The 27,260-nt window shown below is 42.3% G+C and overlaps 2 protein-coding genes across 6 annotated transcripts; one reads left to right on the top strand and one right to left on the bottom strand.

Annotated features, from left to right (window-relative positions):
* Window positions 1-1,286: 1,286 nt before the first annotated feature.
* Window positions 1,287-27,213, top strand: LOC121198035 (dedicator of cytokinesis protein 7-like). 5 transcript variants are annotated; one of them, XM_041061853.1, is made up of 50 exons: window positions 1,287-1,436; window positions 3,488-3,575; window positions 4,496-4,674; window positions 4,895-4,963; window positions 5,103-5,229; window positions 5,624-5,836; window positions 6,599-6,684; window positions 6,799-6,865; window positions 7,130-7,279; window positions 7,514-7,594; window positions 7,831-7,987; window positions 8,125-8,255; window positions 8,848-8,941; window positions 9,065-9,227; window positions 12,078-12,195; window positions 12,965-13,035; window positions 13,136-13,274; window positions 13,398-13,499; window positions 13,605-13,691; window positions 13,906-14,137; window positions 14,273-14,437; window positions 14,560-14,729; window positions 15,460-15,561; window positions 15,985-16,071; window positions 16,518-16,613; window positions 16,709-16,849; window positions 17,069-17,182; window positions 17,283-17,453; window positions 17,732-17,871; window positions 18,010-18,179; window positions 18,298-18,449; window positions 18,768-18,950; window positions 19,235-19,361; window positions 19,484-19,568; window positions 19,767-19,863; window positions 19,988-20,122; window positions 20,485-20,637; window positions 20,775-20,933; window positions 21,026-21,126; window positions 21,215-21,407; window positions 21,583-21,726; window positions 21,868-21,999; window positions 22,114-22,128; window positions 22,623-22,748; window positions 22,839-22,928; window positions 23,022-23,258; window positions 23,372-23,515; window positions 23,686-23,792; window positions 23,888-24,061; window positions 24,875-27,213. In XM_041061853.1, exons 1-50 carry the CDS (start codon window positions 1,387-1,389, stop codon window positions 24,915-24,917), a joined length of 6,357 nt encoding a protein of 2,118 aa, XP_040917787.1. In that variant the 5' UTR covers window positions 1,287-1,386; the 3' UTR covers window positions 24,918-27,213. The 5 variants fall into 5 exon arrangements, with proteins under 5 accessions (XP_040917787.1, XP_040917786.1, XP_040917784.1 ...); XM_041061852.1 differs by lacking the exon at window positions 15,460-15,561; XM_041061850.1 differs by lacking the exon at window positions 15,985-16,071.
* Window positions 9,529-11,134, bottom strand: angptl8 (angiopoietin like 8). Its single transcript, XM_041061854.1, has 4 exons — window positions 10,770-11,134; window positions 10,137-10,286; window positions 9,811-9,921; window positions 9,529-9,717 (listed from the first exon to the last, which is right to left on the bottom strand). Exons 1-4 carry the CDS (start codon window positions 11,067-11,069, stop codon window positions 9,700-9,702), a joined length of 579 nt encoding a protein of 192 aa, XP_040917788.1. The 5' UTR covers window positions 11,070-11,134; the 3' UTR covers window positions 9,529-9,699.
* Window positions 27,214-27,260: the final 47 nt, after the last annotated feature.

Here is a 27,260-nt window from a genome sequence, read left to right as displayed (position 1 = left end):
GGTGCTGAATAGGATGACTGTGGGCTAGCAGGAGTGAGGAGGGAGGGAGGGCTGCAGCAGCGAGAATGGCTGTATTAATTCTTCTTAGTAGGCATGGGGGTATAGAATGATTGGAGGCAGGGAAGAGGGAGATGTAGACCTGCCATTACAATAAACTGACAAGTCCTCCATCAGTGAGAAGAGTCACTGGCAATGTCATTCCTCCTCTACTCAAACAGGACAGAGAGAGAACCCTGTCAAATAGACCGTTTCTGACATATTTATTTTCTCCACCTTAAAGAATCCATAGCATCCTTTGATGGTTGCTTGTTTGAGAATTTTAAAATATTTATGTGTTAATGGGCTCACTGATGTGACTTTCACTCACTGTTGGACAGTAGGCCAGTAAAGACAGCTGTAGCTATTTCTCATCTCCTTGTAGAGGAGAAAATTTTGAAGACTGAATCTTAAACAATTACTAATGAGCCAAGGCTTTCTTTCTTTTCCAGTCATGGTGAACAGCCCCACCTGCTGGTGTGTCTAAGTGCAACACTCTGAGTTGTCTTCTGAGGATATGATATAATGCAAGCAGTCCTCTAGATGTTGCTATTGTGCATTTGTATTCTCCAGTCAGATTAAATTTGGCATCAACAACAGAGCTGGCCTTGTGAAATGAAAGTAACAGAGTTAAAGTGAATCAGAGAAATATCAAATCATGTTCCACTCAGTTTTCTTTTATGTGTGATGTTGTCAAAGGCATGCAATCAAAGTAAATAAATTATCGCTAAAGCAAGACATTTTGAAAGTAACCTCGGGATTGAAACTTCTTTGGTCTGCTTCCTAAATTTTATAGAGAAGTGAAACCCTAAACTGAGGTGGATATGCGCCATTATCAGGTCGCTCTAAACCGGTCAGGTGAGATTTCTGCGCGAACAGATGGTGGATCTAGACACCTAATACAAGCTGGTCAAATTACTGGAGACGAATGTTCAGACCGGAAGTAAAGTGATTATTTCTATGGCGAAAGGAAATCGAAAAGCACCACCTTTCTCGTTTTGGAGTCATTATACATCTATAAAATGATGCCGTGGATTTGATTATATAAAACCGGCGTTGTATCGTCACGTATAACTCAACAGAGAACTTGTAAGAAAGGAAAAATGGGGTTTATTTTGAAATTTCACCGGATGTAGTGCGTGTATTATGACTGACTTTGCACAAATGGCCATGGTTCAGCTCCCGGCCGCTAGGAGGAACATGGAGGGATCCCTGCCCGGTCCCAGCGTGGAGAAGGAAGCGGTCTGAGTGTCCGCGTCCCCCGCACAAGACGGGACGGAGCGAAAAGCGCAGACGGGGGAGAGTGGTTTCATTTTGACTTCGAAGAGTTGCTTTACATGGGGACAAGAAATGACATCCACTGCCAGCGAAAGGAGGGCGTTTGCTCATAAAATCAACCGGTGAGGCTGTAACAGAAGTTATTGTTTAACTGCTGCAGTTTGTGTGTATGTGTGTGTTTGAGAGTGACCTGCTGGACACACGGTGCATATAGCCAGTAAGCTAGGTATCACTAACATCACAAACGGCTTATTATAAACACAACTGCGCCGCCCTGCAATGAAACTAAAGTTTACTGAAGCAGTTTGCGCTCCGAAGGATGGCCTCTTACACTTTTAAGAGTTTAATAGCTCGTCTGTGTACGTGATGGTAGCATCGCAAGAGCGTTGTCATCAACAATGATTGAGCTACTTAAGGATAACACTGTGAAGCTGAGGGCTAATCCTTTGTCTTAGATCTGTCATTTGGGCGTATTTAAACGAGCTAATACCGAGGAAAGTGCTTTCTCCATGTCAAAATGGCACCAAGTGACATTAGGATGTTGTGTTCTTGTGTCGTGTGAACGCCTCGCAGCATTAACGTAGTAACCTGTTTCCACATGTTGTAAACTGGTTCTCCCTCTCTCCATAACAAGGTATAGCACTGTATGGACTGCAACCTGGAAATCGAGTCTGTCCTATTATACAAAATAAACTCTGATCAGATTCAAGGAGTAGCTGTGTAAAGGCATTTCACATCTGGTGTGTGTGTGAAACTATTTGCAGTCAAATTCTTCCTTGTTTTCTTCAGTTGTTTGTTACTTATTTATGTTTTTACTTTTTACAAATGGGGCTCTTCCAAGCCTTTATTTTGTCCAGGGTTGTGCTATTCCCATTGCACAGAATCACCCTATCTTCACAGTTAATTTGATTGTCAAGGAACAGCTTAGCCTCGCAATTCCAGAGGCCTGTGAGAAAACAAACAGGATTACAGATTCTTATCATTAACCTGCAAGTGGATGTTTTGCCTGAGGCATGCCTGTGATTTGGGTTATTATAAACTTTGGATTTGGCTCCATCAAAGGGTAGGCTTGCTTTTTGGTCACTTTATTTATTTGCTTGTTGATCGCCAATAACATATCCTGTAGAGATATTAGCTTCGCTGAACAGTCTCCCACTGCATTCCCCAAGTCCTGTCTTTCCTCTCCTTAGTGGGACCCAGACCATTGTGTAGTGCCGGATGCAGGAAAGGGTGGGAAGGGGTGTTCTGGCTATTGCCTTTGCCGTCGATAGCTTTCCTTTTTCCTGTTTTAAATGGAGATGTACAGAGCTGCAGAAACTGTTTCCACATCGCCTAAGGATATAGCACTGGCTCACAAAGTTTAAACAATGGTCTACTTCCAAAGAAGGCTCTGTCATCATCAGGAATTTATAAAGCCTAGCTATATCTTAGAGATGGGAGTAGAGGGCATAGGTCTTCACTGCGCTATGGACTTTGTGTATTGACGGACCGAAGGCATGAACCATAGCTATGTAATCATGAGGGCCATGGTTTGAGAAATGTTAAAGCTTTTGCAGCTGTGTATATGAGAGAACCAGACATTTTGTGGTTCAAGAGGAGCAGCTGCTTGCAGTCTCTGTGAGAGGATTGGGTTTTTTTCCCCTGCATTGTCTCTCTTTAAGCCTCCCATTTGCCGTTAGTCCATAAAGGCCATGGACAGAGCTTTGGCTCGGTGCCTGCTCCCTGGAGCCAGCTCGCCACCTCTCTGTGAGATCCGCTCGAGTCCCTATTCAGAACAGCTGCTGGCCTTTAGCATCGCTACCAGTATCAGAAGCTGAGGGCTGTGTGACAGGAGGAGGGCCACGTAGAACATATAGGCATCTCTCTGAAGCTTATAGGTTGAGCCATATCAGGGCAGATGAACTTGGTGCTCATGCAAAAATGCTTTAACAGTGAATCTGAACATTGAAATGAGCGTGAGAGAATGAGTGAATTATTAAAAAGGGTTTTGTTTATGCAAAGTTCTCCGGTATTACAAGTCAATTAGTTTAGTTCCAGAATTTATACTTATCTTAAACATCCCCCATCTTGACATGATTTTTGCAGCTAGTTTTCATAGCATTGTCATGTCTTCAGCATAATTTGTGTTCTCTGTTTGACATTCTGACAAATTTTATATCTTTCTCTTGCTCAGGACTGTTGCTGCAGAGGTCAGAAAACAAGTGTCCAGAGAGTATGGCTCTCCTCAGCTGTCCAAGAAACGAGGCGGCGCACATCACCCTGTGAGTCACCCTGCGTTTAACCTGCTGGAGTTTGAAGCCAGTGGGTCTGAAGCTCCACTTAGCAAAGTCAGAAGCTGATGGGTGTAACTTTGTGAGTCAGGTTTGAGTTTAGATACAAGTAATGCATGTGAGTGTTGTTTTAATTAGTGTTGATAGCAGGCGTGAAAGGAGGTGGTTTTGAAACACAATATATCTATCTATAGATAGATATATATCTATATCTATAGTTAGATAAGGTGCTGTGTTTTAGAAAATGTCTGTTGTCACATTTTAATGATGATGGCAGAAGTTTTTAATCAGAGAATAGAGTATGTTTGCTTATTGTAGTTTAGAAGTGCTTCATAAGAGAAAAGGAGGCAAGGTAAAAATAGGTTTTAGGTTACAGTTGGTGAGGTAATTTTTTAAACCATAGTTTATGTAAGTGCTTCAGTGGTTTTACATACAGTATGTGACCTCTAGCAGCAGTGGCTGTAGCAGATTCTGGTTTGGCTGTAAAGCAAAACAAAGGAAGTGTATAATGAAGAACTGAAAGCTGAAAGCTGAAAACGAAAGGTTCTCAAACTAACACAACATTCAAACACAACATTAATCTTATCCTTTAGTATCTTGTTCATGTGTACATGTATTATGTGTAAGTTTTTGTTAACAAATCAAAGTTTGTGACACCTACCTTGAGTTTAGTGAGAAATGCCATTAATTAAGCTGTGTAACACTAACAAATGATATTCTGTGATACAGAATACAGATACAGCTTTCCACTTTATATCAATCAACTTTCTGTCTTTTATACAATATACACTTTCCATATCAGTCTATCCTAATGGCATCCCGTCACCTGTCCTTCTTAACCAGCTGATAGGACGTGTCATTATGGCTATGTCGTAGTTATTGGTACATAATATTTAAATGCTGATTCACAGTTGCCCCTGACAGAGGTGGTTGAGCCTGTAGACTTTGAGGAGTATGTGAGCAGTCATGCTCCTGGGGTGGAGCCTGGCCCCCTCAGACAGCTAATGGAGTTCCCCCAGGATGACCTGGAACTCCTCCATCTGGACAAAGAGTGCACTACACTGGAGCCCCCGCTGCCAGAGGAGGAAGAGTAAGTCCAGCTGCTAATGGCCAATGTAGCCCTCCTATTGTAACACACACACATCCCCTCTATGCTCCTTACACTACCACACACACAGAGGATTAGTATTATTGTAATTGAGGACAAATATCCCTACAGATAGGAACAAAGCCTTCATTTCTGTGACACTGAATGAGCATAAATATTAAAAGCATGTTTTGCTCAATTATTAATGTGTTTTTCTATGTAGCTCACTGGATCCCAGAGTGAGAGATGCCTTGGCAGTCTACACAGATGACTGGCTCATCATTCAAAGAAAGTAAGCAGTGTCAGTTGTGTTGAAATAACCAAAGTTTTTAATCTATTGTTTAATAATGTGCACCATTTTTCCCTGTTCGCGCTTCACCTGATTGACAGTTACTTTATTGCTGGGACAACTTGTCTCTTTTTTCCTGTAGGTATCAGCACTACAGCACCACGTACACCCCTCACAACTCCGAGCGACAGAGGGAGAGGCAGCGAGGGTTGGTCAAACAGACCTTTGAACTGGACGAGGCTGCCGCTGCTGAACGCCAGGATGACCAGGTAGCTGATGGAGGTTTTCGAAGGACTCGTTATCTTAAAAAACCGAACGGCCATTCAGTCATTTTAGGTTCCTTTATCAGTTTTTATTGATCTGCTGTACATATGGTGATGCCAGGAGTAAAAGCTTAGAAAGCTTTATGTGTGTGCCCCTTATGATGGGGAAGGCAGTATGAGTTATGCAGTATGAGTATAATCGGCTCATCATATGGAGAATGAGTAATGGGTAAATGGATATACCTTGTCCATTATCCATTGCACATTCTATTCTATAATAGGTAATGGTAATAAGGTAATGGGATCTATAACATATTGTTCTCATCTTTCAGAAACAGCTTTGCCTGGAGGGAAAAAAAACAATGATCTCACCCCTCTGTGTCATTCTTGTGTTTTTCAGGATGACGCAAAGCGGCGGTCAGTTAGCCTTGACGAGACCCCTCGGGGCAGCTGGGCCTCCAGCATCTTTGACCTGAAGAACTCTTCCCCAGACGCTCTCCTGCCGTCTGTGCTGGAACGTACAGCTGCAGAGGACATGGACCGCCTCAATACAGAGGCACGCCTGCAGGGCCGCCACAGTGACCTGCTGGGTCTGTACCCTCCCCCTGATGAGGTTCGTGTTGAAGCAGCCATGTCCTCTTCTGTTGTGAAACAGGCTGTGTTAAAGCAATAAGCCTGTGACCTTATGATATAAAGTAGTATTCTTCATGATTCTTCATAATTATTAGTTTGTATTGTATTAATACAGTTTCATAAGTTTTTACAGGCCCAAACCAATAGATATTGATCAATTTTTATCACTGATAATGAACACTTCTTATTTCGACTAACTCGTTTCCTGTAATGTAAGCTTTTAGCAACAGACACCAAGGGGCAAGTATGTTTTTATTTGGGAAGTCATCTGGTTCACAGGCAGTGATGCATTTAGAAGCAACAATGGTTTGTTTGAAATAAGTTACTAAGTAGTTTATGTTTGCCTCAGTAACCACCATGGCTGAACTAAGTTAAAGAGCGCAACCAATAGAAAGCCAAATATCATCAAGAAAAATAAAGAAAATGAGAACGCTGGCTGAAATGTTAATACATGCAGTTTCCATTTGTTTCTGCTCAGACTAACGTTATTGAATGTTCCCAGAACATGAATGTCCTAAATGTGCGGAAACCCAGCCACTTCTAGGGAACTGTTTGCTTTTCTTTCCTTTCTGTTCTCCTTTTCTCACTCCATCCTTTTCTCTTTATATCTGTGTACACACCATCACTTTCTCTGCCGCTACGTTGCCATGACATCTGTGTAAATGTTATGCTTGTGTGTGTGTGTGTGTGTGTGTGTGTGTGTGTGTGTGTGTTATACATGGCTTTGTTGTCTGTATGGCAGGATGAAGCAGTAGAGAGATGCTCTGTTCCTGAAGTGCCCAAGGAACACTGTGGTCAGAGGATCATGGTGAAGTGTCTGTCTCTGAAGTGAGTTACATCTGGAATATAACTGACATTTATGCCTTCATGCTCTGATTCATTATTAGAACTAACCCTGATGTTTTACATATTTGACAACCACATATTCTGCATTTTTTTCAGGTTTGAAATAGAAATAGAGCCAATTTTTGGAACACTTGCCCTCTATGATGTCAAGGAAAAGAAAAAGGTATTTTAGTTACAATAGATCAGATTTTGTATTTGGTACAAAGATTATTCTTCCAATGACTTTCAGTCTGTAAAACCACTTACGTAATGCTGAGCTCATGCTTGACAAATTGAATTTCCTTTGTCTCAAAAAGGTCTAAGTGTTCTTGCGGTTTAGATCACTGAGTCATAACTGAATTAAAATCCCTGGACGTGCATTTCCATTATCATCTTTCCTTCTCCTCCCTCTGCTTCTTCCCGCTTATCTCAATCTTCCCTACAACAGATCTCTGAGAACTTCTACTTTGACCTGAACTCGGAGCAGATGAAAGGGATGCTTAAGCCCCACACACCTCACATAGCCATATCCACACTGGCCCGATCTGCCATTTTCTCCATCACATACCCTTCCGCCGATATCTTCTTAGTTATAAAGGTACTGAGAAACCCCTGTATTACACAGAATACACAGAATAATCGTTGATCGTGTAAAATCATTTTATCTTATTGGTTCATTCAGACGTTCACTTTCCCTTTTGTTCAACATTTTAAGTGGTGCTTACATTTCCATTTAATGTGAATACACTCTGTGAACAGTGTTAAGATATTATTGCATGATAAATAATGCGCTTTAATACTTAATCAATTACGTGTCTGTGCTGTATTTCAGCTTGAGAAAGTCCTTCAACAAGGAGACATTGGTGAATGCTGTGAACCCTACATGGTCATGAAAGAATCAGATTCTTCAAAGGTAATGGAGGCAAATGTGTCTCAAACTGTTGCAATGTTCAGGGCTGACAGCCAGCATGCACGTGGGACCGTTTTACTGTCTAGTCCCCAAGCATTTCTCAATTCTGTCTGGGTAGCTGCAATATTTACTGTCCTCTTTTGCCCCTCTACCCAGTTGGCTCGTGCAGGCATTTTAAGCTCATCTATATGTTGTGATTTAGTCTTTATCACACCTTGTCTGCTCTTGTCCCACTTCAGCACAAGGAGAAGCTGGAGAAGCTGCGTCAGCAGGCAGAGCAGTCATGCAGTCGTCTTGGTAGTTTCCGCATGCCTTTTGCCTGGACGGCCATTCACCTTTTCAACATTGTCAGCAGTGTAGGAGGCCTGGATCGGTCAGACCCGGACTCTGACTCTGGTACTGGTGACTCCAAGCACACATTTCACACATCCACGTACACGCAGCATGCAAACTAGTGAAAGTGCCAAAAGTATTGCATAATTAACACTCATTAACATGCCTCTCTAATATTACATGATTCGTCCTCCTACCAGAGCGAAAAGGTCATGGAACATGGAACGAGAGAAAGAAGAAGGGCTTTGAACGAATGAGTGTTGGAGACGACATGTGTAACTTTGCCACTTTCCGACCAGCAACGCTTACTGTCACAAACTTCTTCAAACAGGTCAGACTCTTTATAGGTGTAATACTTATAACTTGTGTTTTTTTGTGTCCTTACAGTTGTCCTGACTATAATGCGTTATGTAAAGTTGTCAAATTGCCCATCGTTTTGCTGTTGAAGCTGTAACGGCAAACAACGAGGAACCAACTGTTACCAAATAATTTGAAAAGAAACAAAGCCAGGATTTGAGTTTTGAGTTACACCACAGGTGACTAAAGAGACAGAGAAATCAAAGATGCTTTAAAACTGCTCTGTCAGTTAACCTGGGGACACAACCGCTTCCTATATTTATTGAACAGTGCACAAATCAAAGATGGATTACTTTAAAAGACATAAGTCATCAGTGATTGAACTGGTAAGGAAGCTGCTTAACACTGTAAATTCTGAATTTAATATTATACTATATTTGTTTAGTTAAATATATGTTTCAGTTGATCTGTTAGTCTGATTAGATCAAATGCAGATTGTAGTTTTCAGTTTCCCCAATTACTATCCGTCATTATCTTTTGTATTTTAGTAGGGGCTGTAGATATAACTATAATGAGATTTTTGTAATCCCAATACAAACTCTGCTCTTCTGCTTGTATGTGTGAAGGAGGGGGACAGACTAAGTGATGAGGACCTTTACAAGTATCTAGCAGATATGCGCAGACCTTCATCTGTTCTGCGGAGACTAAGACCCGTCACAGGTGAGCATGACTTGTACACATAGTCATATATATTTACTGCATCTGTAAATATTAATTCATGTGCTTTATGGATTTGTGTTGTTGTTTTCTTGTTGTGTATCTATGACTTATTTTGTCCCTCAGCCCAGTTGAAGATCGACATCTCTCCAGCTCCGGATTCGCCTCATTACTGTCTGTCACCAGAGCTGCTTCATGTAAAGCCTTACCCTGACCTGCGTGTTCGCCCAACTAAAGAGGTGCAGGAGTTCCCCGCTCGCTATGTATACACTCCGCACACCACCTACAGGTGAGCGTTAACCTATCAAAGGCACACGCACACATTGTAAGTTGACCTCTAGAACAGATATACATTTGCGACCTCTGCACACATGGCTTATTTTGTTTGTTTTATTTAGTAGATTTATGGAAAGAGGTTAACAGGTTCTGAATTTCTAATTAAAATACATTTTCATTTATATCATTATTTTGTAAAACATGTAAATATATAAATACAAAAACAAGCTATTATATTTTGAGTTCTTCAGTGTATTTACAAACATGGTGAAACAAAATCCAGTAATAATCTAACTGACTGTAGATGTCAGCCAAAAAAACATGGACACAATCATAAGGGTACTAACAAAAAAAAAATCTGGCCGTACAGTAGATCTGCAGTATACATGGAAGGGAGTGCAATGATGTTCCAGAGCTGAGATCTAGGTGGACGTGTCTCATTCAGAGCTGCAGAGACTGGGAGACCTCAGTGGTGAATCTTAAAACTATGTCATAGTTTCACTCTGGAGGAAGGAAAAAAAATGGTAAAATTAATTAAAAGAAAACATCAAAAGTTCAGAACATCAAAACATCATCGTTTTGAACAAGTGACTCACCATCTTCTGCAGTTTGGAGAGCTGCTCATTCTGAGTGTCAATGTTCTCTTTCTGGAACTGGATCAAATGCTGTAAACCTTTCAAGACCATGGAGTGTTCCTCTGCTCTCTCCTGAAAACAGGAAAAAAGTTAGAGTAACCTATTTACTGTATGTCAATAAATCAGAGGCTGGTTTTCAAATATGTAAAGTTGTCTAGTGCCTTTGCATTAACCAGAGGCGAATGTTGGCAGGCAGGCGTGACAGTGAGGGTGACAGACCTTGAAGTAAGGGCTGTTTCTTCCATCTGTCACTTGTACCTATAAATAGAATCTCAGCGTTCTGTTACCTGCAGCGCTTTGATGCTGGTGGGTACAGAGTTGTTGAGATACACCTCCAACCTCTTCACTTTTGTCTCCAGCTCCACCTCTTCCTGCTCCATGCTGGCCAGCCTGTCTTTAGTCATCTTGGTCTGATCTTGTTGCTTGGCCATCTGGGCCTGTCAAAAGAGCATCTGCCCAGATTATCCTCTTCCCCCACCAACGATCCCAGTGCAGCTGGCAGCTGCCTGCCCCACAGCGAAACATGCAGCTTTCTAATGACACTCTCACTCTCTTCTCTCAGATAAGAGTTTCATGTATCCATATATCAGGAAAATAAATTAAATAATCATCTGACAGCCATGGGTCTTACAAAAGAAGAAGAATGAGGGGTTTATGCAGACATGGTATGAGCGTTTTTGTGTCTTTTAATATTTTTTCAAGTCACCAAAAACCTGCTTTATCATGTATGTTTAGCTGTATACACAGATAAACACAGAAACGTAATCTGATGGGGACATTAGATACTCGACATACTGCCTCCATGTTCCCCTGCTCCCACATGTTTTGGCTTTAATTCTCAGTGCTTATCTCATGTCATAACACAACCGTGCAACAACACACTGCAAATCTACTGTTTACATATTTTTGTCTTTTCTTACCTGTAGCAGCTGTATTACTTCTTTCATCTGTTTCTCCACCTCAGCGGCCTGCTCAGTCTGCTTCCCCAGTATTTGCAGCGTTGCCTCATGGCTCTTCATAGTCTGGCTGATTTTCGCTATCTTTGCCTCAGTGGTTTCATAAACATAGTTAAGGGATTCGCTGAATTGTATGACACCAAACATGAGCACGTTGACTTCTTCCTGTGGTTCAACCTTGTCTTGCATCTTGTTTATGAGCGGACCTGCACGGACTGCTCCTAAACCCACAGCCATACAAAGCAAGTACAGGACCCAGATCATCTTGATAATCTCTGTTGATTACAAACTGACTGAAGTCTAAGCATCTGTTGCACTCAGTTCTTTGTGATTCCTTTTCCAGCAATTCAGCCAGTTCTGGAGAAAGTTTGTTTGAAGTAAAAAATCTCACCAATATAGAAGGAAATCTATGAAATGTCTATTGCAGCTGTTCAGAGGATAGCATCATCAGAATAGCCCCTGGATGATGAAAATTGCAGGGTGGTCAGTGCGCCTTATATTGGATGCGTACATGCAATACCATGGTAAAACATTAGCTCAGCAGTGGTTCGATCACAGGTCTTTTCTGTGGCTTTAGTCTCGGTGACCTTGCCTTGAGGTTTAACCCTGAGATACCCATTTTGCAATTTAGGTCACAAACACATGTGACATACATAACAATGTATGTAGCATGCTTGCCTTTGATACAGAAAATACAGGCTTTCTATTGAGCAGTATGACAATATGTACAGTGATTGTTATATAATATTATTTCGAAATGTGATTTTGTGATGTGTCATGGCCTCTTGACAACTGGATAAAATCAGCTGTTTCAAAATATGAACAAAAGTTACCTCCAGTGTTTGACTTGGAGTGGAGTTAAGGTGACCTTTACCAAGCAAATCCAGTACGAGGTCACATTGTTCCCATGTGCACACACAAAACTCAATATCTTTTCTTTTCTCACAGTAGGATTATATATTTTTGTTGTTTTCCAGGAATGATGGATGCATGGTGTGTGAGATTGTTGACATAATGTTGACAACACCGATCTGAAACCAGGGATTGAAACGTTAGCCATCCAACAGTGTTCCTTTACTTCCTTCATGGCTTTACAGTTTAAAATGTTATATAGGGACAGCCATAGTAAAAAGAAAAAAGACCACTGACATGATGCTGTTTTAGGAAAAAACAAAAATACATTTTCTAAATTAATTATTGTCAGGCTCAGGTGTAGCGAGGATCTAAAAGACTGAGACATTAATCTGTGCCTTGCATCATTTTGCCTTTCAGGAATCTGCTATATGTTTACCCACAATCTCTGAACTTCAGCAGTCGCCAGGGCTCGGTGAGAAACATTGCTGTGAAGGTTCAGTTCATGGCAGGAGAGGACCCCAGTCAAGCTTTGCCGGTGAGTTACGGTCGAGGATAATCAAGTGACGTGACTGCAATGTTCACAGGAAAATGAAATTCCAGTCTCAAAGAACAGCTTGAAGCAGTGAAATGCTATATGATGTCTTCTTGTAAAAGGGAACTTTTTTCAAAGCACCATATTTTATGAGCAACAGAGTTGGCAAGGCAAGTCTAGTTACATCTGGTGAGATGCGGTAGATCTTTTGTGCCATAACTCAGTTTATTTTTGTTTATTGAATATCAAATTGTTGATTCACAGTAAACAGTACTTGCCTAAAGTGACACTCCACCCACATTTACCTTTCGTGTACCAACAACTCACCCCCTCCAGACCTGGAAAGTCGCAGTTGAAAGCTTGCAGTTTAGTCCCTCTGAGATAACCAGGCTGTGGTCAGTTACAATGGATTCCAGGTGTTAAAGCAGAAATTGTGTGAAATTTTCCACAGGAACTTCTCAGATGTCTCCTCCAACATAATCAAGTAAAATAAAGTTTTGTAGAAATATTTTATTAAGATAAGAAATTCATCATGAATTCCAAACTTTTATGGCCAAAAATTCTTTGGATATTTTTTTTGCATAAATGCAACAATAACAGTGCAAAGTGTGTTTAATTTGCAAAAAGGAACGACACTCGGTGGAGAGCAGAAAACATATAGGCAGTGAAATTCTTTAAATGATTGACAAGACTCCAGTGACAGGATTATGTCAAACGAGTGCCTCCTGTTGGTCGTGGAAAAACTATGCTTATATTCTGTCATTCTCACCAGGTTATCTTTGGAAAGTCAAGCTGTGCGGAGTTCCAGAAAGAGGCGTACACCCCTGTCATCTACCATAACAAGTAAGGCTCAGTCACCTGTTGACACCCCACTGGCGTCTTTCCAGCTTTTCTCCTTCCACAGTGTCTTATAAAAACATTGTGTTTAACTCTTGCCCTGAAGGTCTCCTGAGTTCTACGAGGAGATGAAGATGAAGATTCCTGCCAATCTGACAGACAACCACCATCTGCTGTTCACCTTCTACCACATCAGCTGCCAGCCCAAACAGAACACTCCTCTGGAGACCCCTGTGGGCTACACTGTGAGTACACTCCTTCAGCTGGCCCACATTTAACACATCCACCCACACACTCACTTGTTTGAAAGCTCCTTCTGTTGTCTTGCCATGGGTAAGAGATCGCGTGTCTCTCTTTTCTGGCTGCAGTGGATCCCTCTGATGCAGCATGGCCGACTACGCACCGGCTCCTTCAGTCTGCCCGTCTCGGTGGAAAAGCCTCCACCTAGCTACTCCGTGCTCACCCCTGACGTGAGTGTGTTTGAAGAGATTGTGTGAATATCAGTTTGCCTGCCATCACCGACCCCTTTGTGATGTGACTGAGTGTTAAATGAGTTGGATGTCACTCTGTGGCAGGTTCAGCTCCCAGGCATGAAGTGGGTGGATAACCACAAAGGAGTATTCAATGTCACGGTGACAGCAGTCTCCTCGGTTCACACTCAGGTAATCAAGTATGTTTTTTATACTGAGCACCACTGGAATGAGGTTAGTGTAACTGCAGCATCCATAGGTTTCATCAAATGTAAAAGTAAACAGGTCTTTAGGTTTACAGAGACTCTGGATCCTGTCTAAAAGTCTTCTGGAACATAAACTCAGTGCTGCCAAATTGAAATTCCCCCGGGTTGGTACTCAGTATTGATTGTGGTTGTACCCCTAGGACCCCCACCTGGATAAATTTTTCACTCTAGTGTATGTTCTGGAGGAGTACTCCTTCCCCTTCCGCCTGAAGGACGTCATCATAACCGAGACAAACATGGAGGGGGAGCTGAAGGCCAGCATGGCAGCACTAAGAGGGGCTCTGCTGGACACCTGTGTCAGGTTTTTGCACCAACTGCTCAACAAGCTCATTCAGCTCATCGTCTACCCGCCAGTAATTGCAGGGCAAATAGGTAAGTGAACGCTGAAAGAGAGCTAGTTTTCAACATAAATCATACCACACATAAATCAATCAATCCACAGTTTAATTGTGATTTAATGCGTAGTCTTAATTTCTGCCTCATGCTACTCTCATGCTTAATCTGCAGTCAACCTGGGTCGTGCTGCATTCGAAGCTATGGCTTTGTTGGTCAACCAGATACACAAAAACCTGGAGGGGAACCAGGATCAGCACGGCCGCAACAACCTGCTGGCATCCTACATCCACTACTGCTTCCGCCTGCCCACCGCCGAACCACCAATACCCCCGGCAGGTGGGTCACCAGACTAAACTATACAACATGTCTCTGATAAACCGAAAGAGAGGCTGTCATTGGACCCACTGCCAGTTATCTGATTTATGTCTGTTGATTTACTAACATGTCTTTTCCTTCAGGCACCCAGGCCTACGAGATGCCGATGCAGTACGCCACTTTGTCGAGAGCAACTGCCCGCCCAAGCAGCCTGCACCTGTCCCGCTCCAAGAGTATCAGCAACTCCAACCCCGACCTGGCCAGCACACCAGTTTCTCCCGACGAAGAGGTGCAAAGGATCATTGGGAGCAAGGTGAGCTGTGCTTGTCTTTGGAAATTTGTCATATTTATTGGAGCTGCACAGCTGTTAGTAGGTAGTGTGAAAGCAAGTTCTGGAAATTCTGCATTAGTATTCTGCGTTAGTTGTTGACTTTGCACATTAATTTAATTTGCAACATTTAATTTTGTGTGGCATTAAAAAAGGACTTGCAGTTAAGTAATGAATACCGGCATTGTTTGTGACGGGGATTGTGACTAATTTGCTTCCCTAGTACAGAAACAAGAAACAGTAACACAGAAGTCTGTTTTTTTTTTTGGTTTTGTTTTTATGGTGCCATATTTCCAGCCTCTGTTTATCCAATATCGGTCTATTATTTTGCTGTAATGATACTGCTGCCTTCCCTTCTCTCGTCTTTTCACAGCAGATTCAATAGTCTGAGGCTGACTGAGAACTCTGTGCCAACACTTAATAATGCTGCTTAAGTCAAAGATGCAATTATGCTTTGTGCTGCTGTCCCTTGTGATTCATGCCGTACCTCCAGCCCTCCCTTTGTTCTCCCCTCTCCAGCCTTATCTTGTGTTTTTAGCTTCACTTTTCACACCCCTAATTCTTGTTTCTTGCAAAATTTCTCCTTCACATAGTCTCCCGTATGTTAATTATCTTCCCTTTACTCACTGTGTCCTTGCCTCTTGCCACTCTATGTGTATTTGTGTGTGTGTGTGTGTGTGTGTGTCTTGTGTGTGTCTCTGGTGGCTTATGGCAGGGCATTGACCGCTCCCACTCCTGGGTAAACTCTGCTTATGCCCCTGGGGGCTCCAGATCTGTGTTACGCCGGAACCCCAACTCCAGCTGTGAGCTCAAGCAGGTGCCAAATCCCTCCTCCTCCTCCTCCTTCTCACCTTCACCACCTCCACCTCCATCCTGAACTGGCTCTGATCAGCTCTCATTGGTCAACTCCTACCTCGGTTCTCAGGGGTTGTATATGTGTGTGCTCGTTTCTACCTGTCACTCTGCTTGCAACATCCAGCCTTTTTATCCATGACTACACGTTGTCCGTCTTTTCAATTCATCTCACTCATCTTCATCTTCTCACCGCCGCTTAACAAGACCATATCTGTTTTGTTTGAATGACACAATCTCTGCCTGGGGCTCGTCAGATTTCTTAACAGCCTTGCACTCATCAGAGTTTCTAAAGAGTTCTCTGGCCACCCATCCATTTCCATTCATCCATTTTCACATCACTTTGTCCTCATCTCTGTGTGTTCACCTCACCATCACTCCATGTCAGGCAAACGACCGCAGCTGCAATCGCATGTCTGCATTTCTGGACAGCGTGGCCTTGTTTTCAGTTCCCACAAGGCAGATTACCAAGAAGGTAAAACTGGCATCTACTATAATAAACTGTAAAACTGGCAAAGTCAGTATAGCAAACTAACACATTTCAGTGTCCTAACGTTCATCAACTTTCAATATCATTAACATTAATCAACATTCACCACTACAGAACATTTTAACAAATGTGTCTTATGTGTCAGTAGTTGAAAATGTGTTTCCTGATACACTTAGATTGAATAGTTTATTGTCTAGATTTGTCTGAAGATTTCAGGACTAAATCAGTGAATTCATTTGTACTATCAATATTTAACTTAGCTTATTAGCTTATTTATTTCAATTTTTATCTAGGGCTTGAATAACAGTTGCACAAACTACAGGTACAGTTGCGACAACAAACACGTAAATTTAGTCTTAATAAATCATCTCGTTTCTGAAATGGTTTCCTCGTGTTTAGCTAAAACGTGGTCTGTGTTGGTTCGTGTCTAGCTACTCCATGAGGAGCTGGCATTGCAGTGGGTGGTCAGCACCAGCACAGTGAGGGAAGCAGCGCTGCAGCAGGCCTGGTTTTTCTTCCAGCTTATGGTTAGTATTCCTCCGAGAAATTCATTTTACAACACACTCCAAATCAAAACGATTTCATTAAGTCACTATGTCTTCTTATTTGCTTTCTTCTTCAGACAAAGAGCATGGCCCATCACTTATTCCTGACCTCGAAACTGGACATTCCCAGGCGTCAGCGTTTCCCAGACCGCTTTGTGGACGACATTGCTGCACTTGTGTGCGCCATTAGCGCAGACATTGCCAGCCGATACCACAAGGTATAGAAAGCTGACTGTAGTCCATTTGTTTTAATATGATCTAGGAATTAATCAGTAAAAGATGACAGTGTTTTTAAAGTTTTTATTAAATAGAAGGTTGCCTTATCTCTTTCTCAGGGCTCGACCGGTATTAGAATCAGTTATTTAAATAACATAATGTTTTATGTCTAATTATATCCACTTATTTCTTTCACATGAACATCTCCTCCTGTCTCTCAGGATGTGGAGCTTGTGGAGAGGTTAAACAGCAGTCTGGCCTTCTTCCTGAATGACTTGCTGGGTCTCTTGGACCGGGGCTTTGTGTTCAACCTCATCCGTTCCTACTACAAACAGGTGCCTACAAACAGGGGAGCACCCCTCCTGTTTTCTATATCAAACAGTTTAAATCCCAGTGCTCCCACGCATTCCAAACAATCGTGTGTGTTCTCAACAGATTGCCAACAAGCTCCACACAGCGCAGAACCCCAGCTCTCTGAATGCACTGAGGATGGACTTCACTCGTATTGTCTGCAGCCACGAGCACTACGTCATCCTCAACCTGCCGTGCTCAACTCTCAGCCCTCCAGCCTCCCCCTCCCCCTCAACTTCCTCCACCACCTCACAGGTAACTGGAAAATGGAAAAATTCAGCCCTATAGTTGTGTTTATTAATTTCCTTTTCAGGTTTCACTGTAGAGGGGATGTACTTGCCATTTGCTTACTTCTTTAGGTTGATTAGTTAAGCAATGTCTCTTTATTTGTTTTGCATATTTGTTCTCCAGTTTCTTTTGCTTGTTTTTGGAAAAATAATCAGGTAAAGCACGAAGATGTAATTTAACTGATTTGATTTAAATCTTGTTTGACTGCCCTCTTATTCTTTTATCCCTCTGCTCATTGTTTGTAGAGTTCTGCATTTTCCAGTATGGTGCAAGACCAGGGTGTGGCCACCATGTTTGATCTCTCTGGCCCTTTTCGCCAGCAGCACTTCCTGTCTGGTCTACTGCTGACTGAGCTCTCTCTCATCCTCGATCCTGATGGAGAAGGGTGGGTTGTTATTAGTGGCATATATACTGATAAAGGCTTCCACTTCATTTCCCATCAGGGATCATCAGAGATGAGTCTTTAATACAGTATAGCATAAAGTAAAAGTGCACGCACTGATATATTTGTTTTCCCCCGCAGGGTTTTCTTCCTTCATAAAAAGGCCATTAGTGCCGTTCACTCCCTGCTCTGCAGCCATGATGCAGATCCTCGCTACAGTGACCCTCAGGTCAGAGCCCACGTTGCTCAGCTCTACCTGCCCCTCATATCCATTGTCATGGAGACACTGCATCAGCTCCACGACTTCTCTGGTCAGCAGAATGTATACGCAGTTCACTTATATCGTTATACCACCTTCTCGAGATCCTTGAGTTTTATTTCCAGTACTATTGTACCTAAAAGTAAAGTGCTTTTCTTATTTCTTTGTAGACTCCTCGCCTGCTCGGGTCCGCCATGCCTCAGCCCACGCCGACGATGCTGACCCAGACAGTAGCAACACTATCAGTCAGTCTGTTGCCATGGCAATTGCCGGCTCCCCTTTGCCTCATGCCAAAGCCAACGCATTTGCGCTTCCCACAGTGGTGAGTGATAGCGGCAGGGGTCAGGCTGTTCCCCAGGGCCCTACTGACTGACAGGTCACAGATCGGCCTCTGTGTGGGAGGCTGCTGCCTCAGTTTAACAGACGATTACTCTGGCCTTTCTGTAACTCCACACAAACATTCATTCAGAGAGCATTTGCATTCTTCCCATGTTGTTCTTTATTTTTCTGAAGTACAACTGCTCCTCTTAGCCTGTAGGTGGCTCTCTGTCCATTTTCTTTATAACTCTCTTTTAACAGCCATTTTGTCCTGAAGCAGATTTAAAGACTGGCACTGAGATTGTATGTTTGTCTTCATCAGACTGGGCGCCAGTCCAGCTCTCTGTCTGCCGAGTGTAGCAGGACTCTGCTGGTTTGTTTCCTGTGGGTGCTGAAGAATGCAGATGCAGCTCTCCTGGAGCGCTGGGTGTCTGATTTGTCTGTGTTGCAAATCAACCGCCTGCTGGATCTGCTGCATCTCTGTGTCTCCTGCTTTGAATACAAGGTACAGTAACCAGGCACTGCCACTACTATGAGTGTCTTTAATCAGTGAGTCAAAAACAATATTCAGATGTTTAATTTGGACCTGCCAGAACAACAGTACATTATTACAGATACACTCTATCAGTACATGTGGTGAAGTCTGCTGTCTTAATTATCAGATTATCAGTACTGTATCACTACTGTTTTATAAGTGTTTTTCACTCCTTTGCCGGTAACTGGAAGTTCTTATTGAACTGACATTTGTTTCATTTGTCCCTAACCTGTCATGTTTGGTGGCCGTTGTAGGGGAAGAAAACTCTGGAGAGGATCAACAGCCTAACGTTTAAAAAGTCTCAGGACATGAAGGCCCGACTGGAGGAGGCCATACTGGGCACCATTGGGGCTCGTCAGGAGATGGTCCGTCGCTGCAGAGGTAGGTTGCATGAGAGCACAGTAATGTGTGTCTGTGTGTGTGTGTTTGTGTCAGTAGCTGTTTTCATTTGAGGTGTTTATATGTCTGTGTTCATGGAAATTGTAATTTGTTTACTCTTCCAGAAAGGAGTCCCTATGGCAGCCAAGAGAATGTTAGGTGGAGAAAGAACGTCACTCACTGGAAGCAAAACGCAGACAGAGTCGATAAGTATGTAATTTACTTTAGTTGCATCAATGCCAACCGAAGCAGTAAATTTCTTACATGATAGTATGAAAAAATTAGATAGAGATCTAGATTAGACTTTAAATTCTGGACGCACTTTTGTGTGATATACTTTGTCTTCATTGGAGTGGTGCTTAAGTGTGATATATAATACTGATGATTGTAAAATAACACCTATTACAGGACTAAAGCTGAGGTGGAGCAGGAGTCTGTGGTGGATGGAAACCTAGCTACTGAGGCGTCTCTCATAGTACTGGACACACTGGAGATTATAGTGAAGGTAATAGAGTGGAAAAAAAACATCACCATATTAAATGCAATGCCCTTTGCCAGCTGTTGGCGCACATTTCGTGTAGTGTTCCCGTACTGTAATGTGTTTTTTTTTTTTTCCTGTCCTCTCTCAGACTGTGGTGGCGTCAGAGCTGAAGGAAAGTGTTTTAGGCGGGGTGCTGAGAGTGCTTCTCCACAGCATGGCAGGCAACCAGAGTGCCCTCTTCCTGCAGCACTGCTTCACTACACAAAGGGCTCTGGTTTTCAAGGCAAGAACATTTTTATTAGGGTGCCAAGTGTCTCCATTAAAGTTTACTGTTGTCTTATTATCCTTCTTTAAACAATCTAATTTTAATTCAGCTTGATTTATAAGTAACCCAGCACAGTAGTACTTTCTGTCCCTACTTGTAATCACTTTTTCGCACATTGACCCTCTGACTCCTGTTTCCACTGTTACAAAACAAAAATAATAATAAGGATTTTGTGTGTATCTTATCTTATTTTTGATGCTGAATTTGTATTTTATCATTGTGCAAAAAGAAAAATACATTTAATGAAGCAAATAGTAAATGGTACTTAATATATTTTTCTAAGGAGCATCCAAAGAGTGAGAGTGTGTTTTTGTGTGTAGTTTCCAGAGATGCTGTTTGAAGAGGACACTGAGCTTTGTGCAGACCTGTGCCTGCGTCTCCTTCGTCACTGCAGCAGTAGTGTCGGCTCTGTCAGAAGCCACGCCTCCGCCTCCCTTTACCTGCTTATGAGGCAGAACTTTGAGATTGGAAATGTAGGTTTAGACATTGTTTTGCTTTGTAATGTTCTTGCATGGCTGGGGACATGGACAGCAAAAATTGATCTACAGAAAACACACAGGATGTTTAAGTAAATAATACACTATCTGTCATGTTTCCTTCCTTGGAACAGAACTTTGCACGAGTAAAGATGCAGGTCACCATGTCTCTGTCCTCACTGGTGGGAACGTCACAGAACTTCAACGAAGAGCACCTTCGTCGGTCACTGAAGACGATCCTAACCTATGCTGAAGAGGACCTGGAGCTGCGTGACACGCCCTTCCCAGAGCAGGTACGTAACAACCATCACAGCGTCTGTACAGCGTCGGGATGTGGGGCTGCAAGACTTCACTAATGTGCTGTGTTGTACTTTTGAAAATGCAGGTGCAGGATCTGGTGTTCAACCTACACATGATTCTTACTGACACTGTGAAGATGAAAGAGCATCAGCAGGATCCAGAGATGCTCATTGACTTAATGTACAGGTACTGGGATGTCCGTCAGTGAGACTGGCATATAAAAAGACAGTGTCATGACTAAAACCCTAAGATATTCTCTCGTTTTTAACTTAAGGATTGCCAAGGGTTACCAGAACTCACCAGACCTGCGTCTTACATGGCTCCAGAACATGGCAGGAAAACACTCTGAGAGAGGGAACCATGCTGAGGCTGCCCACTGTCTGGTCCACAGCGCCGCACTGGTGGCAGAATATCTCAACATGCTGGAGGATTGCCGCTACCTGCCAATTGGTTGTGTTACGTTTCAGGTCAGTTAATGCTATTTAATCTGGTGTTCCACTGTAAACAACACGTGGGCGGCAGTATGGCAGAATAAGATAGCTTGTCCCGAAACTGTAGCACTAGTACTCAAGCCTGCATTTTGTTGAAATGAGTAAATATGAAGATTTTATGTTTCTTCTGACTTCTCTGTTTTTCCCTCAGAATATTTCATCCAACATATTGGAGGAGTCAGCAGTATCTGATGATGTCCTGTCTCCAGAGGAGGAGGGAATCTGTGCTGGGAAATACTTCAGCGAGTCTGGCCTGGTGGGCCTCCTGGAGCAAGCAGCTGCCTCTTTTAACATGGTACGGCTCACATTCTCCAACCACATGGTGACAGACTGCATGTTAACACAGCACAAGCTTACAGCATTAACATGGCTGAAAGAGTGTTATGTGATCGAGTGGTATGTGTAGAACTGGCTCTCCGTTGTGCTGTAACCCCAGGCAGCCATGTACGAGGCCATAAATGATGTGTACAAGATTCTGCTGCCCATCCACGAAGCCAACAGAGACTTCAAAAAGCTGGCTACCGTCCACGGAAAACTGCAGGATGCCTTCAACAAAGTCTACAACCAAGTGAGTTAACAGCTCGGTCTTATAATCACCATCAATTAAAAGGGCTGTCAGAGAAAATGAACTTCATCCTAATTTCTTTCTCGTGTCCTTCGTTTCTTTTCTCAACTTTTCCAGAGCTCAGGATGGGAGGTAACAAGCTCATTTGTCATATTGAGTGTATTATATTTAATGTAAAACTGATTCAGCAATTACTTTTATTTACGATGTTTTCTTTGTTCCCCACTGCTCGTTCTCTTCTCCCCTCCTGTGTGAATGACATGTTACTGGTGAGTGATACAAAACTTGCTTTCACACTTTGACATAGTTGAGTTGAACCACTGTTACAAAACAGTTTCCATGCCTTTTTTCCACCCTCCTACGGTGATCCAATTACATCTCAGCCTGAATATATATTTTATCTTTTTCCTACAAAATGTGTCCCTCTGTAACTAAACCAGGTATTTTAACATTTTCATCTGTGAAGGACAAGCAACAAGATGTAAAGTGCACAACTTTTTTTTTTTTTTTTTTGTCCTATTCACACTTAACACCTAAGCTGTATGTCTGCTCTAAGCTGATTTTAATTCACTCATCTTCTGCCCTCTTTAATCATTTCATCTTTGCATCCCTTCTTCAGTGCTTAGAGAATGTTTGGGACCTACTTCCGGGTCGGTTTCTATGGCTGTCGGTTTGGAGACCTGGATGAACAAGAATTCGTCTACAAGGAGCCATCAATCACCAAATTAGCAGAGATCTCCCACAGACTCGAGGCACGTTAACTCACCCTGATGCTGTAACGAAAGTTTCATTAATGATTTATGAGAAACACATTTCTAAAGATGATTATGTTTGGTGCTCAGGAGTTCTACTCAGAGAGGTTTGGGGATGAGGTGGTGGAAATTATCAAAGACTCCAACCCAGTGGACAAAAACAAACTGGATCCCAACAAGGTGACATGATATGTATATATGTCAATCATAGTATAACAGTACAGATTTTGCAAAAGGTATAATTGTACTGATTTGTGTTTGTATTTGTTGAAGGCCTACCTCCAGATCACCTACGTCGAGCCGTACTTTGACACATACGAGCTAAAGGAAAGAATCACCTACTTTGATAAGAACTACAACCTGCGTACCTTCATGTACTGTACTCCCTTCACTCTGGACGGCCGAGCCCACGGCGACCTGCATGAGCAGTACAAACGCAAAACCATTCTGACAACATCTCATGCTTTCCCTTACATCAAGACACGTGTCAATGTTATCCACAAGGAGGAGGTGGGTGACTATTCAGGATGGATTTTTTTTTTTGGCCAGTTGCCATACCAATGTAGGTCACGAATAAAAAGAAGACATGACTTTTTCTCATCATGTTGTCTTTTGTTCTCCAGATCATTCTTGTCCCCATGGAGGTGGCCATTGAGGACATGCAGAAAAAGACTCAAGAGCTCGCCTTCGCCACAAACCAAGACCCTGCAGACCCCAAGATGCTGCAGATGGTGCTGCAGGGCTGTGTGGGCACCACCGTTAACCAGGTGTCTGTCGGTTCACTTTGAAATGAAAAACAATGTGCATACCTTTACAGGCGTCCCTCATGTCCTCCTGGAATATTAATCCCATCAGAATGGGGTTGTGTCTGGGTCAGTGTTTTAAGTAGTGACTGACATTCCTTAGCAGATATGTAACGGCTTCTCTCCCCTCACAGGGCCCCCTTGAGGTGGCGCAGGTCTTTCTTTCCGACATTCCTAATGACCCAAAGCTGTTTCGCCATCACAACAAACTGCGCCTCTGCTTTAAAGACTTCACCAAGAGGTGATGACACACTCCACAGCCCAGACACACACTGCTGTGTAACTAATAAAAACAAATCCCGACTCCCTGTGTCTTCTCTGCTCTTTCTCTTGCAGGTGTGAGGATGCCCTGAGGAAGAATAAAGCCCTGATTGGCCCAGATCAGAAAGAGTACCACAGAGAGCTGGAGAGGAACTGCAATAAACTGAAAGAAGCTCTGGGTCCTCTCATCAACCGCAAGATCCCCCAGCTATACAAAACCCTGCCAGCTCAGACTACGCAAACACAACGGTAACTTGAGACATTAAACACACACACATGCACGCCTACGCACAGAGACACACAAAATAAGCCCATGCTGCTTCTCAAACTCCATCACACCGAAAACAAGAGTAACATAAAACCAAAGTTTCTTTCACTCTAGGTCATAGTCACACGTTTGTGACCACTGAAGGGTTGTGCACCTAAAGGTTTAGCTAATTATTAACTGTCATTTCTCAATTTTTTCACATTAATTAGTAAAAGAAAGTTGGTGCACTTCTTGAAGTATTTCAGCCTGTTTGACTATGGAAACTATCACCATATGTTTTTTGTTTTCATCTGCTTTTGGCATCGGCTCTGTGTTTGCATGTGAGCGTCTGTGGACTGCTGCTTCGTAATCAAAAACAGAGCTGCAGTCAACAGCACCTGCCACAGCAGTGATTCAGAACTAAGGAAAATAAGTAGTTTGATCTTCCACACTAATTAACATGCATGTTAACATTTTATATTTTCAAAAAAACCCATAAATTTAAAAATCAGCACTGAATAAAATAAAGAAAACTTTCTTACTCTTTGAAAGAGGATACTCATTCAAAGTCATGTTGGCTTATAGTGGGACACCACAAAAGGATTTTATTCACAGCTTTCCCTCTGACTCCTTTGCTCCCTGGGTCAGATTTTATGCCTCAAGTAAATTCTAAAATAACAAATATTTCATATGTCACAAAATCCGATATGACACTCACTACACCTCAGTTAGTTTAGCAGATTTTTAGAAATGTGTTTCAGAAAAACAAACCAAAACACTTGAGTTCTTTATGGTCTTGCTTCTCTCTCCTTCAGGAACTCCTACAGTAGGTCCAGTCTCCGCAGAGTCGACTGTTGAGGCACAGAAAACTGGATAACAACAGAACAACAAGCTTTAGAAATTAGTACCATCTCTTCCCTTCTGTTCCCCTTCCCCCACTGCACCACACACCAACTGTCACATACACCATCCTCTTCCTCATCTAGCCTGTTATTTTACCCATCCACCCACCCAGTCATGCCATAATCCCCCCACCACACACACACACACACACTTGTCACCTCCTCTTTCCCCGCTCCCCCATTACCACTACTCTCACACCTCTGTAGGAGAAAACCTCGGCTGTTTATGCTGGAAGGTTATCTGCACTGTAAACATCATCATTTGGAGCAAAGGCTTTAACATGTCAATGTTTAAAACCAAGCTTTCAAAAGCTGTCTCCTCACTATTAACCCAAAGAAATCTGTGTGAACCAGAAGTGGTTTTAAGTTTAGTTTTTACACGACTAAAGCTGCCAAACACATTTTGTATCCAAATCATTTGGGCTGGGGGGGGGGGGGGGGGGGGGGGTGTTTGTTCATGAGTATATCAGTTTTCCTTTGTCTTCTAGTGTATGCTTTTGAAGACACTGTAGGTTGTCTGTTTTGTGTCGTGGCCTTATTTAAATTGTAAGAGGTATTTTTTTCTAAACTATGCCTGGTAGTAGTCACTGCCAGACTCAGTTATTAAATAGTCCCAGGGAGTTTTCTTTTGTTATCAACAGACCAAATAACTGACATTCCTTCTTCCTCAAGTTGTCACATTTATCAGCCCATCTCTGGCTATAAGAATTCATTATAGAGAGAAGGTGGGATTCTTGTGTCCATGCTCAGGTCTCGGTCCCAGTGTGTGTCTACGAGGGACATACTATAGCAGCAGTTTAAGAGGAAAACATTAGTGTGTGGGGGGTGAAAAAAAGAAAAAAGGAACAGATGTTTAAATGTGTTTTTTTAAAACTGTGAAATTCTCTTCTAATGCACTGCAGTCACATCAGATGTTTATCACCGGAGCACTGCCCTCAGTCAGGCCATCTCCTTCACCCACACAAACGTCTTCAAACTGTGACATGTACTATCACCCTGCAGCACAGGCTGATAACTGGATACATTTAGTCTGTGTAGTTTAAGGCAGAATATAAATTAACTTATGTCCGAAAGCACTCCAGATGTCCCTGTGAAAGATTTATATTCACCGTAGCCATTCCCAACTACTGTATCTACTATATTGCACTATCGTAGTACTACAAACTGCTGCACATTAACACTGTAACTACTAAAATATCTGTGCTTTTGTTATTTTAAGAGGCTGGAAATTTGTTTTTTAACCAATTAGATGAACATTTTTTTATTTATTTACACTGTGTTTTTTTTTTTACTATTCTATTAAATTTCTCTTCCTACGCCTCGGGTCAGCTTTTGTTTGTGGGGTTACAGAGTTGAAGAACAGACACTGTAAACACATGGAGTCATCTACTTGCTAATTTAAGTCACTGTGATGCATTTCTAAAACTGTTCTTTTTAGTGACAGTGATTGAAAATATGTAAAATTCCCATTATGGCTTAAGTTTGTGTTCCTCAGTAGTGATTTTATACTATTGCTATACTGCATTTATAAATACACATGGGTGTATCCCATGCATACTGTACTTGTATTCCTATTTTTGGAAATATTTAAATTTTAAGGTGCAGTTTGTCATGTTTTATTCTTGCCTTTAATCAGGAACAGCTGCTATCACCTGGTGTGATGAATTACCTGCGGTTAACAGGCGAAAGTAATTTCACTGATTAGTTCACCTACTGTTGCCTTCAGTAAATATGACAGCATGCAGCTTGAAAGCCTCAGCACTTTGATCCCTGACTCTGAATCACATTTTCACAGACCTACAGCATTCACCAAAGTTTATGTTAAATGGTTATAAGGACACAAGAAAGATCTGTTTGTTCCAGATGTCCTCCAAGCCTTCGTTTTCTATACCATTAGTCTTATATCCTGTAGCAGGAGTGTGATCCACATTACTGCCTGCAATGTTTATGTAATTTACCAGAAGGAAGCACTCTGCGACTATAATCTGGTACTTCACAATGACTCAGCCAGTGAAAGCTGAAGACTAGGGGTTTTCCAGTTAAAAAGATCACTCAGTAGCAGTTTCCCTCCAGATGGACTGAGGACAGATAAATGGAGCTACAATATCAGCTGCTGTGATAGAGAAATATAACTCCTCAAAGATTATAGCAGGTCCACGCTGGTGAAAATATGAATGAAAAGGACCTTGCACCTAAAACACAACACAAAATGTTTAAACTGTATCTACAGGTTTAGCTGCTATGTGGGAAAAATCTTCCTGTGAATATTAGGTTTCAAACTGTGGATCTCACAACTTGG

Source organism: Toxotes jaculatrix, chromosome 18, assembly GCF_017976425.1.
Source record: "Toxotes jaculatrix isolate fToxJac2 chromosome 18, fToxJac2.pri, whole genome shotgun sequence".
Classification (NCBI taxonomy): domain Eukaryota; kingdom Metazoa; phylum Chordata; class Actinopteri; family Toxotidae; genus Toxotes; species Toxotes jaculatrix.
The sequence above is the reverse complement of the archived record's forward strand: the minus strand, read 5'-3'. Positions and strand labels throughout refer to the sequence as shown.

Bases quoted from the DNA above. Each gene is read 5' to 3' on its own strand.
- LOC121198035 (XM_041061853.1), top strand. From the start codon at position 1,387: ATGACATCCACTGCCAGCGAAAGGAGGGCGTTTGCTCATAAAATCAAC. The intron at 14,438-14,559 runs GTGGGTCACCAG...CTTTTCCTTCAG, and splicing joins ACCACCAATACCCCCGGCAG to GCACCCAGGCCTACGAGATG. The intron at 19,569-19,766 runs GTATGTAATTTA...CACCTATTACAG, and splicing joins AACGCAGACAGAGTCGATAA to GACTAAAGCTGAGGTGGAGC.
- angptl8 (XM_041061854.1), bottom strand. From the start codon at position 11,069: ATGATCTGGGTCCTGTACTTGCTTTGTATGGCTGTGGGTTTAGGAGCA. The intron at 10,287-10,769 runs GTAAGAAAAGAC...CTCTTTTGACAG, and splicing joins AAGTAATACAGCTGCTACAG to GCCCAGATGGCCAAGCAACA. The intron at 9,922-10,136 runs GTAACAGAACGC...TCCTGTTTTCAG, and splicing joins CCAGCATCAAAGCGCTGCAG to GAGAGAGCAGAGGAACACTC.